The sequence below is a fragment of the Salmo trutta genome, chromosome 37, assembly GCF_901001165.1.
Source record: "Salmo trutta chromosome 37, fSalTru1.1, whole genome shotgun sequence".
NCBI lineage: Eukaryota > Metazoa > Chordata > Actinopteri > Salmoniformes > Salmonidae > Salmo > Salmo trutta.
In genome coordinates, this window is record NC_042993.1 from 9,704,435 (window position 1) to 9,718,896 (window position 14,462).

Below are 14,462 nucleotides of genomic sequence, written 5' to 3' on the forward strand. Positions count from 1 at the left end.
GGTGCAGCGAAATGCTTGTGTTTCTAGCTCCAACAGTGCAATAATATCTAGCAATTTAAAAAAAAATGTTTGAAACTACATAGGATGCGAGTGTACAAAACATGAATAACACGTGCTCTTTCCATGACAGACTGACCAGGTGAAAGCTACGATCCCCTATTGTCACTTGTTAAATCCACTTCAATCAGCGTAGATGAAGGGGAGGAGACAGGTTAAAGAAGTTTGAGTGTGTCAAGCACTGCAACGCTGCTGGGTTTTTCCCGCTCAACAGTTTCCTGTGTGTATCAAGAATAGTCCATCACCTAATTGACATCGTGCCAACTGTGGGACACATTGGAGTCAACATGGGCCAGCATCCCTGTGAAACGCTTTGACACCTTGTAGAGTCCATGCCCCGACAAATTGAGGCTGTTCTGAGTGCAAAAGTGGGTGCAACTCAATATTGTACACTCAGTGTATATTCAGTGTGTTGGAACAGTTAAGACATAGTCCTGTGTCTTGGTGAGCATTTAGAATTCACATAGAAGGCCAGGATCACGCAACACTGCCAGAGAAGATAGACAATAGCAGGTAAAGACAATAGCAGGTAAAGACACTTTAATAAACATTTTATCAACATTTATTTTTATGACAGTTGGAATGTCTGCAAAGGTGAAATCTTCTAGAATACATTTGGGGGTTTTCTGCAGCTGTATAAAAAGGTAGAGAACTAGGTAGTAGATCTACTGTATGTGGCAAGTTAATGTGCTGACTGACCTGTGTCTTCTTTGCACATAAAAGGGTTATAAGTTAATTGAAATACAATATCAAATCCATTACCTTCACAAAAAGGTACAAAAATATAAAAAGTACACTAAACAAAAATAACCATTGTTTTCAAACCATTCACTCGGCACATAGGAGGTCACTGAAAGTAAAATTCCATCTCATCACTACAGATTTAGGCCAACAGTTAATTTTTCAGCGCTAGCAGCTTGGGCTTCAGCTTTCCATCGTCGAGGTTCAGGAAGACTTTCTGCATGAACTCAGAGGTGCTGCCCAGGGCTTTGGGGTAGTTCAGATGGAGTAGAGTAACCCAAAAACAACCACGAGAGCGTCTGGCCAGGAGCGGGAGTTAGTCATGACGATCTTATCCTCAAGGACAACGGATACATGGGCCGGTCTGATGGGTATACCACCCACCACCTCATGGTGCTGGCCCACCACTGAGAGAATGGAAACTCCATCCAGAATACCAGGGTTGCTGAGTTCTCCCACCTTAATGACAGAAGAAAAAACTAAGTTTAAAAAACACAATATGAAAGAATGCGTTGATAATGGTACAGGCTGTAAAACCAGGTGAGTACCTCACAGATTCTGAAGACATCAGAACTATCCTCTCGTAACAACAAAGGGAGACCAGACAGGACTGCAGAACGGGCCACGGTGATGCTCTTTTCTCCCTGTGAAGTGAACTAAAGAGAGCACATTTCACAATGTCATTTAAATAATCCAGCAAATTGAGCTCAACCCCAACATAGTAGTAATCTAATCTGGTTCCAGTCACAGCTAATAGTTGAAGCACATATCCATATAGGGCATGGGTGGCCAATCTTGGTGGCCAATCTTGTGCACAAAAAGCAGGTGTGGGTGCAGGCTTTTGTTCCAACCAAGCAGTAAACAAAGTCTTGGTTGAAGATTAGTTGATCAAGTTGAATCAGGTGCATCACTGCTTGGTTGAAACAGTCTGCAGCCACACCAAGATTGTCCATCCCTGATCAAGTGAATCCACTGACCTGCTCTTTGTACACTCTCAGGATGCTTGAGAACTTCCCTCCATGGGTGGTGGACTTTCCCTCCTTCTCCCTGAACAGGGTCAGCAGGCGGGGCGTGTGGTGGTCCAAGGCAGTGTAGAACGTCTGCTGCAGGCTCTGGTTGGTGATTCTCTGAAACTCAGCATGTACCTAAAGCAAAAGACAAAGCACACAGAACACACCAATTTATGGCAGTCAGGCAAGTTGAGCCTTCCCTGAGAATTTTGTTACTGATAACCATGATTTGTGAGTACAACCAGAAGCCCATGTGACATGCATCAAAAAAGGTCTGAATTGCAATGGAAATGTAGATTGTTATGAGCACATGAATGGACAAAGACAACTTTTCTTAGTCTGCTTAACCTGGGCTTCAAGGAAGAGTGCTGGCCAGCGTGTTCTGAGATGCTCTACCGAGGGACTGGATTTAACTATTTCTTGGCGTCGGAGAGCAAATGTCTTCTGCATGTGTTGATTGATGAGTGGCAGGTCTTGGTTTTCTTTCGTCATCTCGTGGACAATCTCCAGCCTCTGTTTCTCCAAGCTGGCCTCGTCTTCTCCTTGAGGGAAGTTGGGCAGGAAGTTCACCTCTGCCCGGCGTGCTCGTTTAATGTTGCTCCGAGCGTGCTCATTGTCAGGACGATGCTTGCTCCTCCTCCCCCCGTTCACAGCAACCTCTGGGAACCCAACACGGCGTAACTTCTGCCTGTAGTTTCCCATTTTGAATTTCAGGCTGTTCTTCCAGCCATCACAGCCTGTTTTTGAGCCGGACTCTTTCAAACACGGGTGCTTGGTTACAAGGGCCTCAGCTGCCTTGGCAAAATGCCTGTCACTTGGGTACGCTTTGAAATTGAAGATTGTCCAAGCCATCCTATCAAGAATGTTGTGTTTTTGATTCCTTGTTATTTTCAGCACCATTTCATGGTTTCAGATATGCACAATTGCCCTCTCTCAGAGCAAACTCAACTTCCATCAAGAAAGTGGGTATGACAAATACTTCAGGCCACCTGCCTAACCGCTCTGGTGGAGCATCCTGTAACTCGCTGGCTGAGACTCCGGTTAAACCGAGGTCTGTATCACGTCGTATTCGCAAAACTTTCACCGTAGCCCTAGGAGAAGGCAAGTCTTCAATGGTCTCTAAGTTGAAGAGCTCATTGTTGAAATCAGGGTCTTCATAAAGAAGACGAAAATCTAAATTCAGATGCAGTTTCTCCTTGAGCGTTGATATCAGCTCATTCAGTGAGTCAGGTTGAGAGGGCAGAATCACTTTCTCTATTCTGTTGTCGTTGAGGATAACTTTCAGTTTGATGGCTTCATTTACAGACCCTTCTGTCTCCATTTGGAATGTGAAATCTGTGGAACAGAAAGGACACAGCGTCACCGGGGCTTAAAGCCACAGACTGAACTATTTCCATATAATTTCCACTAATAAAATGCCCCTTGATTTCGAAGAGTATTACCTATAAATACAACTAACAACAACAGCACGACTGTGTTATAATAAATTATTTGCTGAAAGGGATAGCTATATGCCCACTGACCAACGCTATGGCTTGGTGATATGTGTTGAGAGCTGGTCAGTGAACCCACCTTCAGAAGTGGATACTTGGTCTGGATCTTTAGGATCAGACTCCAGCCTTTGAATGTGCTCTTCAACCTCACTGATCCAGTGGGTATCCTCTTCCTGTTTACAATGTGCCACTGTGGGCTCTGGGTCCTCCTGTCTTAGACGGAGGCCCCACTCTTGAGTACATAACTGCTGCTGCTCAGGGGCAACCTGCACCAAAGTGATAGTAGCTTCAGCCTGCTGCTGGCAGTCTGACTCTGGAGGGAAGGAGAAACAGTTGCACATGTAGATCTGTTAAAGTTGGAATCCGTTTTGGTAAAACTGCCACAACAAAGATGTCACTTCACACACCGAACAATGTTTTATTCCCTCAGACATCATTGCATGCATAATAGAACAGCACTCTATGTAGCTACTACAATTTTTTTTTATTACTTTGCTAAGCCTGGTCTCAGACTAGACGTAACATAGTAAAAGTAAATACTGGATGCTCAAATGAGTATCATTTTTATTTCACCTTTATTTAACCAGGTAGGCCAGTTGAGAACAAGTTCTCATTTACATCTGCGACCTGGCCAAGATAAATCAAAGCAGTGCGACGCAAACAACAACACAGAGTTACACATGGAATAAACAAACATACAGTCAATAACACAATAGAAAAGTCTATATACAGTGTGTGCAAATGAAGTAAGATAAAGGAGGTAAGGCAATAAATAGGCCATAGTGGCGAAATAATTACAATTTAGCAATTAAACACTGGAGTGATAGATGTGCTGAAGATCAATGTGCAAGTAGAGATACTGAGGTGCAAAGGAGCAAAAAAATATGGGTCTCCGCTTTAGTGATTTTTGCAATTCGTTCCAGTCATTGGCAGCCGAGAACTGGAAGGCAAGGCGGCCAAAGGAGGAATTGGCTTTGGGGGTGACCAGTGAAATATACCTGCTGGAGCGTGTGCTACGGGTGGGTGCCTCTATGGTGACCAGTGAGCTGACCATATGATTCCAAGATGGCGTAGCAGTCTTTGTCCTCGTCGTGTCCCATGTATATATATTTTTTCTTCGTATATCTTTTTATATTTTTCTAAACCTCAACTTCAAAATACTCTCCTGCAACCCGCCTCACCCAACGTGGTGTGGATTTGCTTTTTTCTAAAGTATTTGTCTTTACTTCGGAATCGGGACCCCCAACAGAAGCTAGCCAGCTGACTAGCTACTAGTCAGCTATCCACTGCTAGCGGTCATCAGCTAACCTTTAGCTCAGAAAACTCTCGCCAGTTTGCACAACGCGATTCTAACCAGAGCATACCGGACCCATTTTCTCTCCATATCCCCGGATTCCCACCACAAGCTCTGAACCTTTTCACCTGGATCATCGCAGCTAGCTAGCTGCAATCCAAGTGTCTACTCCTGGCTAACGTCTCTGTCCCGAAGCAAGCACCAATTAGCCTGGAGCTAGCCCATGCTAGGCCCATCTCCCGGCTAGCTGAAGAGTTCCATCAGCCACTCCTGGGCAACAATACCTATTTTGCCAATTGGCCTGGACCCATTTTACTGCCAGTGCGGAGCCCCGTCGGTCCTTCACGACTGGACTACCAACGTAATCTGCCCGAGGGGGTTATTCAACTGGCCCCTCCGTCGCGACGTCCCCTGAATGACGCAGCCCGCTAGCTGTCTAGAGCATATCAGCTCATAGCTGAATAGGTCCATCGGACAATTTCTTGGGCCACTATACCTATTTTTACCAATTGGACTGGTCCCCTTTATCACACGGAACCTTACTAATCCATCATGACTGGTCTACCGACGTAAACGCACGAGGAGGCTATAAACATACTTCCTCTGTCGCGACGTCCCTCTGAGGCCCTTCTGCTAGCTGTCTGAATCGCAGTGTCTCCAACCAGCCTCACTACTCACTGGACCCGTATGATCACTCGGCTACACATGCCTCTCCTTAATGTCAATATGCCTTGTCCATTGCTGTTCTGGTTAGTGATTGTCTTATTTCACTGTAGAGCCTCTAGCCCTGCTCAATATACCTTATCCAACCCTTTAGTTCCACCTCCCACATGTGATGACATCACCTGGTTTAAATGATGTTTCCAGAGACAATATCTCTCTCATCATCACTCAATGCCTAGTTTCATGCATGTTAACATTAGAAGACTCCTCCCTAAGTTTGTTTTATTCACTGCTTTAGCACACTCTGCCAACCCGGATGTCCTAGCCGTGTCAGAATCATGGCTTAGGAAGACCACCAAAACCCCTGAAATTTCCATCCCTAACTAAAACATTTTCCGACAAGATAGAACTGCCAAAGGGGGCGGTGTTGCAATCTACTGCAGAGATAGCCTTCAAAGTTCTGTCTTAATATCCAGGTCTGTACCCAAACAATTCGAGCTTCTACTTTTAAAAATCCACCTTTCCAGAAACAAGTCTCTCACCGTTGCCTTTTGATATAGACCACCCTCTGCCCCCAGCTGTGCTCTGGACAACATATGTGAACTGATTGCCCCCCCATCTGTCTTCAGAGCTCATGCTGCTAGGTGACCTAAACTGGGACATGCTTAACACCCCAGCCATCCTACATTCTAAGCTTGATGCCCTCAATCTCACACAAATGATCAATGAACCTACCAGGTACAACCCCAAAGCTGTAAACACAGGCACCCTCATAGATATCATCCTAACCAACTTGCCCTCCAAATACACCTCTGCTGTTTTCAACCAAGATCTCAGCGATCACTGCCTCATTGCCTGCATCCGTAAAGGGTCTGCGGCCAAACGACCACCCCTCAGCACTGTCAAACGCTCCCTAAAACACTTCAGCGAGCAGGCCTTTCTAATCGACCTGGCCCGGGTATCCTGGAAGGATATTGACCTCATCCCGTCAGTAGAGGATGCCTGGTTATTCTTTAAAAGTGCCTTCCTCACCATCTTAAATAAGCATGCCCCACTCAAAAAATGTAGAACCAGGAACAGATATAGCCCTTGGTTCTCTCCAGACCTGACTGCCCTTGACCAGCACAAAAACATCCTGTGGCGTTCTGCATTAGCATCGAATAGCCCCTGTGATATGCAACTTTTCAGGGAAGTTAGGAACCAATATACACAGGGAGTTAGTTAGGAAAGCTAAGGCTAGCTTTTCAAGCAGTAATTTGCATCCTGTAGCACAAACTCAAAAGGTTTTGGGACACTAAAGTCCATGGAGAATAAGAGCACCTCCTTCCAGCTGCCCACTGCACTGAGGCTAGGAAACACTGTCACCACCGATCAATCCACTATAATTGAGAATTTCAATAAGCATTTTTCTACGGCTGACCATGTTTTCCACCTGGCTACCCCTACCCCGGTCAACAGCCCTGCAACCCCCACAGCAACTCGCCCAAGCCTCCCCCATTTCTCCTTCACCCAAATCCAGATAGCTGATGTTCTGAAAGAGCTGCAAAATCTGGACCCATACAAATCAGCTGCGCTAGACAATCTGGACCCTCTCTTTCTAAAATTATCTGCCAAAATTGTTGCAACTCCTAATACTAGCCTGTTCAACCTCTTTCGTATCGTCTGAGATTCCCAAAGATTGGAAAGCAGCTGCGGTCATCCCCCTCTTCAAAAGGAGGAGACACTCTAGACCCAAACTGCTACAGACCTATATCTATCCTACCCTGCCTTTCTAAGGTGTTCGAAAGCCAAGTACACAAACACATTACCAACCATTTCGAATCCCACCGTACCTTCTCCGCTATGCAATCTGGTTTCAGAGCTGGTCATGGGTGCACCTCAGCCACACTCAAGGTCCTAAACGATATCATAACCGCCATCGATAAAAGACAATACTGTGCAGTATTTCATCGACCTGGCCAAGGCTTTCGACTCTGTCAATCACCACATTCTTATCGGCAGACTCAACAGCCTTGGTTTCTGAAATGACTGTCTCGCCTAGTTCACCAACTACTTCTCTGATAGAGTTCAGTGTGTCAAATCGGAGGGCCTGTTGTTCGGACCTCTGGCAGTCTCTATGGGGGTGCCACAGGGTTCAATTCTCGGGCCGACTCTCTTCTCTGTGTACATCAATGATGTCGCTCTTGCTGCTGGTGATTCTCTGATCAACCTCTACGCAGACAACACCATTCTGTATACTTCTGGCCCTTCTTTGGACACTGTTAACTAACCTCCAGACGACATACAACTCTCCTTCCGTGGCCTCCAACTGCTCTTAAATGCAAGTAAAACTAAATGCATGCTCTTCAACTGATCGCTGCCCACACCTGCCCGCCCGTCCAGCATCACTGCTCTGGACCTAGGTATTTGTAGTTGTCCACATATTCTAAGTCAGAACCGTCCAGAGTAGTGATGCTGGACGGGCGGGCAGGTGCGGGCAGCGATCAGTTGAAGAGCATGCATTTAGTTTTACTTGCATTTAAGAGCAGTTGGAGGCCACGGAAGGAGAGTTGTATGGCATTGAAGCTCGTCTTGAGGTCAGTGAACACAGTGTCCAAAGAAGGGCCAGAAGTATACAGAATGGTGTTGTCTGGGTAGAGGTTGATCAGAGAATCATCAGCAGCAAGAGCGACATCATTGATGTATACAGGTAAAAAAGTGTCGGCCTGAGAATTGAACCCTGTGGCACCCCCATAGAGACTGCCAGAGGTCCGGACAACAGGCCCTCCGATTTGACACACTGAACTCTGTCTGAGAAGTAGTTGGTGAACCAGGCGAGACAGTCATTTGAGAAACCAAGGCTGTTGAGTCTGCCGATAAGAATACGGTGATTGACAGAGTTGAAAGTCTTGGCCAGGTCGATGAATACAGCTGTACAGTATCACGTCGTATATGTTAAGTTTGGTATGGTTACATAAGACAGAAGGTTACTTAAGGCAACAAATTAAAGGGGGGTGGTTGGTCGGGGTGGATTGATGGGCGTATAATGCGAACATCTAGTAACCCAAAGATAGTGCGTTGTAATCTCATCACAGACAACTTCAGCATTTTAGCAACTTTTCAACTACTTACTACTTTGCAACTACTTAGCTAACACTTCCCCTAACCTTAACCCTTTAGCCTAACTCTTAACCCTAACCCCTATCCTAGCTAATGTTAGCCAGCTAGCTAAAATGTGTTAGCCACCTAGCAACCTAGCTAACTTTAGCCACAACAAATTGTAATTCGTAACGTTTTGCAAATTCCTAACATATTGTACATTTAGCAAATTTCTAACATATCACACAAATTGTAATTCGTGACATATAGAAAATTGATTATGGACATCCACAAATTAATACATACCATATAAATCGGAACATATATTAAATGGAATGTTAGAGTTACGAACAGAATAATACGAAATGTTGAGACCAGGTTGCTTTGCAGGATGCGCGTCTCCTACTTTTCAAAAACAGAAACAAATGCAGTGGCGCTGCTTCACACTGCGGATCTCAGCTTTAAGGCCAGTTCCCCGGGCTTCACTATCAATTAAGGTTTTGTAACTGGCACTTTCAATGAAGATTCGCCATTGACAAACATTTTGAGTCTGGGTAGAAAGCTTGCTAACGTTATTAGATAGACACCCGTGTAGTTACCCCTCCCCGTTTGTATCATAAGGTGAATGCACCAATTTGTAAGTCGCTCTGGATAAGAGCGTCTGCTAAATGACGTAAATGGTTAGACGCTACAAACAATTGACTGTATGAAGCTACATACCTCCTCTATGCAACATCAACAGCCCACGAAGACGTTCGTTCTCCTCTTTCGTACGAAAAACGTCTACCTGGTACTCTGCTATCGTTTTTTCAACGACCCCAAATATCTCCTCTGCAGCCGCTGTTAATTTCTGGTTTAGAAACACTCTCAACAACTCTATTTTAGACATTTTATATTGTTTATTTTCCTCCATGCAAAATTAGCCTGCACTTCTGCAGAAGATAAACACAAAAGAGCATGCCCCTCTGTGTAAGGCATAAGAAATGATGCAGTATCGCCCTCTGCTGGAGTGGAGTGCGACATCGTATTCTTCTTCTATGATATCATGGCGGTCCGCAAACAAACGTTTAAAGTGCATGTCGCCACCTACTGTGCTGGAGAATGCGATAAATCATGGTCTGCCTAATTCTTTACTACCAAGCAAATTAAATAAAACAATAAATCCCTACTAACTTCTACCCCCCCAAAAAAAACTGCCACGCCACCACAACCCATTAAACTTGATCTATATCATGCTGAAACTATCCACCCTTAAGATTATTCAGCATGTCTACAACCATTTCAACAGTAACATCTGTTACCCCCAATAACACTTTTGCCATATCCACAATAACCTTCAATTTGGCATTTCTGCTTTTCACAACCTGAGTCGTGTTGATAACCTTACCAATGAAAGCTATGAAGTGAAATTTATTCACTATCAAAGTGTCCTTTGACACAGCACATTTATGAGCACAAGATTTCTGAACAGGTCTCGAAACCATGCCAGATCCAGTAGAACCAACCCGCCATTAGGTCCACTTAGTACAGTAGCGGCCATGGAAGCTCCACCATGGAAGCTCCACCATGAAAGCCCCATCATGGAAGCTCCACCATGGAAGCTCCACCATGGAAGCGCCATCATTCCGCATTATAGTTCCACCAATCTGTCTTACTGCCTCTGCATACGATACATCATGACTGATTCTATACCTCTGAGCCTCTCTCTGCACCTGGGATCCACCGAATGCTGCACTATGTCCCCCCTTCACATTGCTCTCACGTTTACCCTAATCATGTTCCCCACATCTTTTCTGTCCTTTACACTGAGCAGCTACATGTCTTCTGGATTTAAAACACAGCATTGGGGATGGGACAAATTCTCTGACATTGAAACTGATTAATCATTTCTGTACTTTCACTTCTTTGACCCTCTTTCCTACTGATCAACCTTTTGGCCTCAATCACTCTGCTTCCTGTCACATTTCTGTAATATCATCTATGGACATAGATATTGGGACCCCATTGATGACTCCTCTCTACCTAGCATAAGCACCAGGGATATTACTTCTAGTATTCTTTCCATTAAGCTTTTCCATCAGGCTACCACAAAATATGAGCAATCTACCATTTCCAATGAACTGGGCTAATCTCTTTCTCTAATGCATTGGTTAGTTGGAGCGGCTGTAAATGAGGCCCTGTGGTCTCATCAAACACCATCACCACTTTCCACTCCCACACATTATTACTCTTGCTTCTTACCTTGGCCCTCTTTATGCTTTCTTTACTAGACCATCCACTGCTTTCAGTGTCATTATCTTTATTCTTCCTGTCTTTCCACTACCAACCATTCCTTGACCCTCATCCTCCTGCTCCAGACCATCAGAACTGACACCCATTCTGTTCACATCCAAGAACAGCTGTTGCTTCTCCAACCTTTTCTCCATTTCGTCCACACTACCTCCATTTTGGCTGTCAGACTTCCAAACTTCTCATGCATCAACAACTCATTCACCCAGTTGACTCCACACAGTTCTCCAGGCACGGAGTCATTCAAACAAACCTCAAATCTTGTGCATCACAACACAACCTCCAAGCGAGCGCGTCCTCCTCTAGCTGACCGAACTCCTCTTTGGACGGCCCTACCCCACTCCTCTTCGTGCAACAGGGTCTGTGTCCACACCAGTATAACTCACTAAATGATTAGTGTGTAGATGCAGCCATTTGATAGACAGCTCAGAGATATTTCCACTGCCTTTACAGAGAATTAAAATAGCTTTTATTTAAAGATTGGAGCCTGTGCCCTTTTCCTAACACTTGTAATGATTTCATCAGATAATGGTTGCATGGTTGGTGTTCCCAACATGATTCTGCAACGCTACCAGAGAAGAGCAAAGCTGAAAAAAAGACACTTCAATGAACACATTATCAGCCATTTATTCTGTAGTACTTTATGGATGTCTGGGAATATACAATATCTGGGTTGGTTGAAAGAAGAAGCTCTCATTTCAGGTGGTATATTTAGTTCCCATTGAACATAGTGTAACTGTATCATACCAATTCTCTATACATGTAAATACACATGAAATTATTATTATTTTTTTCTTCCTTCGTGCATTTTGGCATTAGGCTCAGAGGTAAGTACGACATTTGGTGTACGGAAGATCTTGCTACATTAAACAGAAGGGAACAAACATTCTGAAAACTAGGCTGTTTGCAACATCAGGGCAGATGTATTGTGACATATTACTCTCAAGACCAATGCAAGGTTTATATACAGACAGAGAACAGTGGATCACATCATGTCCTCTGATTCTCCTCTCACAAGTCTCTGTCTGCTGTCCGATTCATTCCCCCCACACAGGGAACAGTCATGTGTTCTCCTCCTTGTAAACCCTCTTCATGTGGCTCCGTATGGTCTGAATCCATTGTGGCATTGGCCACATTCATGACACCTATATGTTTGTGAGCTGTCTGATGCTTCTTCAACATACTTGATGTGGTAAAGCATTTTCTACACACAGGACACATGTATGGCTTCTCCCCTGTGTGAGTCCTCATATGCACTATCAGAGACGTATTCTGGCTGAAACATTTGCCACAATCCTGGCATTGATGTGGTTTCTCCCCTGTGTGGCTCCTCATATGTAAGTTTAGGTGTCCGCGCTGAGTAAATCCTTTCCCACAATCTTGACAGTGAAATGGCTTCTCCCCTGTATGACTCCTCAAATGCCTTTTCAGGAAAGTATCCCAAGCAAAATATTTACCACAAATATGACAACACTTTGCTCCGATGTGAGTTTGTAGGTGATCCATCATACTTTCTGTGGACTGACAGAATTTTCCACACACACCACAAATATGTTCTTTATCCTGTGTGTGTGTTTGCACATGATTTAATAAAGAAGCCATGGAGTCAAATTGCTTTCCACATACCTTACAACTAGGAGCAGCATCCCAACTTACACTGGGTCTCGAGTGTGATTTTAGATGGTTCAATTTCCTGTCCTTAACACTATGAGAACTTTGTCCTTTTACTGTCTTTGTTCTCTTTGATTTGAGTGGCTTTAACGTTAGACCTGACAGAGGTCCTCCACTCTCCATCCTGTCAATATGTCCTCTGTTTTCACTCTGAGCTGCAGAAAACACTGTACCTACTGCAGAAAAGGGCTGGGGCTCTCTGGTTGGTTCTGATACACCATAGTCTTCTACATAAGGTTCTGTTTTGATCTGTTCAGTTGAGGTGCTGGGTAGAGAGTATCTCTCTCCATGTGAGGACTGAGTTGGGTTCTGATAATAGCCACTTGATACACAGCCGTAAGAATTGATAAACTCATTGAAATGATTCTCATCCTCCTGACTGGTCCTTGGTTCATTCTGTTCATCTTTAATCTGTGTGGGTTCTTGGTCCTTCTGCCCCAGACTGGGGCTCCACTCCTGCTGCTCAGGGGAAAACACCTCATCAGACACGGTGACAGTGAGCTGCTGGAGGTCTGGAGAGAATGGAGAGAAAAAAACTCAAAAGCTGACTTGAGACGTAGCTAGCCTTACAATAATTACCTTTTTACAGACCTTGGTTTTGTAAATACACTCTACAAAATTAATTAAATTGAAAGCTAATCGTAAGTCATATGAAATTAACGTTATTAAAAACACCTGCTCGTCTATGTAACTTGATCTGTGGCTTAGTGCGGACATCGAGCATGCTCCGTAGACGCCTGTTCTCCTCCTTTGTGTGAGAAACCTCTTCCTGGTACTCTGCTATCGTTTCTTCAACGACACCAAATATCTCTTCAGCTGCCGCTATTAATTTCTGGTTGAGAAACACTCTCAAGAAATCCATTTTAGACATTTTATAAGAAAAAAAGCTGTCTAGCTAGCTAAGTTAGCCAACTAGCTACCAACGTAAACAAAGTCAAGAAGACAAAGAGCGCTGTCAGTCTTTGTGCGTGCACGGCATAGTACATTTTGCATTGTCGCCCCCTACTGGAGCGGAAGACGCAGGTCGTGGCGATCCTGCCGATTGAATAAGTATTTCCCAATCTATTCTTGGAGGTTCTCCAGTGTCTGTATATTTTTATTCTAGCCGAGCACATAGACCATAGACCCTTATTCTAGCCGAGCACATAGACCATAGACCCTTATTCTAGCCGAGCACATAGACCATAGACCCTTATTCTAGCCGAGCACATAGACCATAGACCCTTATTCTAGCCGAGCACATAGACCATAGACCCTTATTCTAGCCGAGCACATAGACCCTTATTCTAGCCGAGCACATAGACCATAGACCCTTATTCTAGCCGAGCACATAGACCTACCTACCTGTATTAGGTTGCTTCTTGTGTAAATATTTTCCGTCTGGATTTTAATGATTTGTATGGAATGGTCTGCCTACCCATGTGAGAGATGCAGACTCAGTCTCAACCTTTAAGTCTTTACTGAAGACTCATCTCTTCAGTGGGTCCTATGATTGAGTGTAGTCTAGCCCAGGAGTGTGAAGGTGAACGGAAAGGCTCTGGAGCAACGAACCGCCCTTGCTGTCTCTGCCTGGCTGGTTCCCCTCTCTCCACTGGGATTCTCTGCCTCTAACCCTATTACAGGGGCTGAGTCACTGGCTTATTGGTGTTCTTCCATGCCGTCCCTAGGAGGGTTGAGTCACTGACGTGGTCTTCCTGTCTGGGTTGGCGCCCCCCCCTTGGGTTGTGCCATGGCGGAGATCTTTGTGGGCTATACTCGGCCTTGTCTCAGGATGGTAAGTTGGTGGTTGAAGAAATCCCTCTCGTGGTGTGGGGGCTGTGCTTTGGCAAAGTGGGTGGGGTTATATCCTTCCTGTTTGGCCCTGTCCGGGGGTATCGTCGGATGGGGCCACAGTGTCTCCTGACCCCTCCTGTCTCAGCCTCCAGTATTTATGCTGCAGCAGTTTATGTGTCGGGGGGGCTAGGGTCAGTCTGTTATATCTGGAGTATTTCTCCTGTCTTATCCGGTGTCCTGTGTGAATTTAAGTATGCTCTCTCTAATTCTCTCTTTCTTTCTTTCTCTCTCTCGGAGGACCTGAGCCCTAGGACCATGCCTCAGGACTACCTGGCATGATGACTCCTTGCTGTCCCCAGTCCACCTGGAAGTGCTGCTGCTCCAGTTTCAACT

The 14,462-nt window shown here is 44.9% G+C and overlaps 2 protein-coding genes across 2 annotated transcripts; both read right to left on the reverse strand.

Annotated features, from left to right (window-relative positions):
- Window positions 1–582: 582 nt before the first annotated feature.
- Window positions 583–9,286, reverse strand: LOC115176898 (uncharacterized). Its single transcript, XM_029737260.1, has 6 exons — window positions 9,057–9,286; window positions 3,381–3,614; window positions 2,157–3,143; window positions 1,776–1,943; window positions 1,347–1,454; window positions 583–1,257 (listed from the first exon to the last, which is right to left on the reverse strand). The coding sequence occupies exons 3-6, from the start codon at window positions 2,706–2,708 to the stop codon at window positions 1,057–1,059; spliced, it is 1,029 nt and encodes a 342-aa protein (XP_029593120.1). The 5' UTR covers window positions 2,709–3,143; window positions 3,381–3,614; window positions 9,057–9,286; the 3' UTR covers window positions 583–1,056.
- A 1,946-nt stretch (window positions 9,287–11,232) lies between these two features.
- On the reverse strand, window positions 11,233–13,241 carry LOC115176403 (zinc finger protein 33B-like). Its single transcript, XM_029736429.1, has 2 exons — window positions 12,972–13,241; window positions 11,233–12,808 (listed from the first exon to the last, which is right to left on the reverse strand). The coding sequence occupies exons 1-2, from the start codon at window positions 13,165–13,167 to the stop codon at window positions 11,637–11,639; spliced, it is 1,368 nt and encodes a 455-aa protein (XP_029592289.1). The 5' UTR covers window positions 13,168–13,241; the 3' UTR covers window positions 11,233–11,636.
- Window positions 13,242–14,462: the final 1,221 nt, after the last annotated feature.

Excerpts from the sequence above, each read along its gene's own strand:
- LOC115176403 (XM_029736429.1), bottom strand. The coding sequence starts at position 13,167 with ATGTCTAAAATGGATTTCTTGAGAGTGTTTCTCAACCAGAAATTAATA. Across the intron at positions 12,809-12,971 it reads CAAGTTACATAGACGAGCAG|ACCTCCAGCAGCTCACTGTC; the intron begins GTGTTTTTAATA and ends CATTCTCTCCAG.
- LOC115176898 (XM_029737260.1), bottom strand. The coding sequence starts at position 2,708 with ATGGTGCTGAAAATAACAAGGAATCAAAAACACAACATTCTTGATAGG. Across the intron at positions 1,944-2,156 it reads CACTCTTCCTTGAAGCCCAG|GTACATGCTGAGTTTCAGAG; the intron begins GTTAAGCAGACT and ends CTTTTGCTTTAG. Across the intron at positions 1,258-1,346 it reads ATGTCTTCAGAATCTGTGAG|GTGGGAGAACTCAGCAACCC; the intron begins GTACTCACCTGG and ends TCTGTCATTAAG.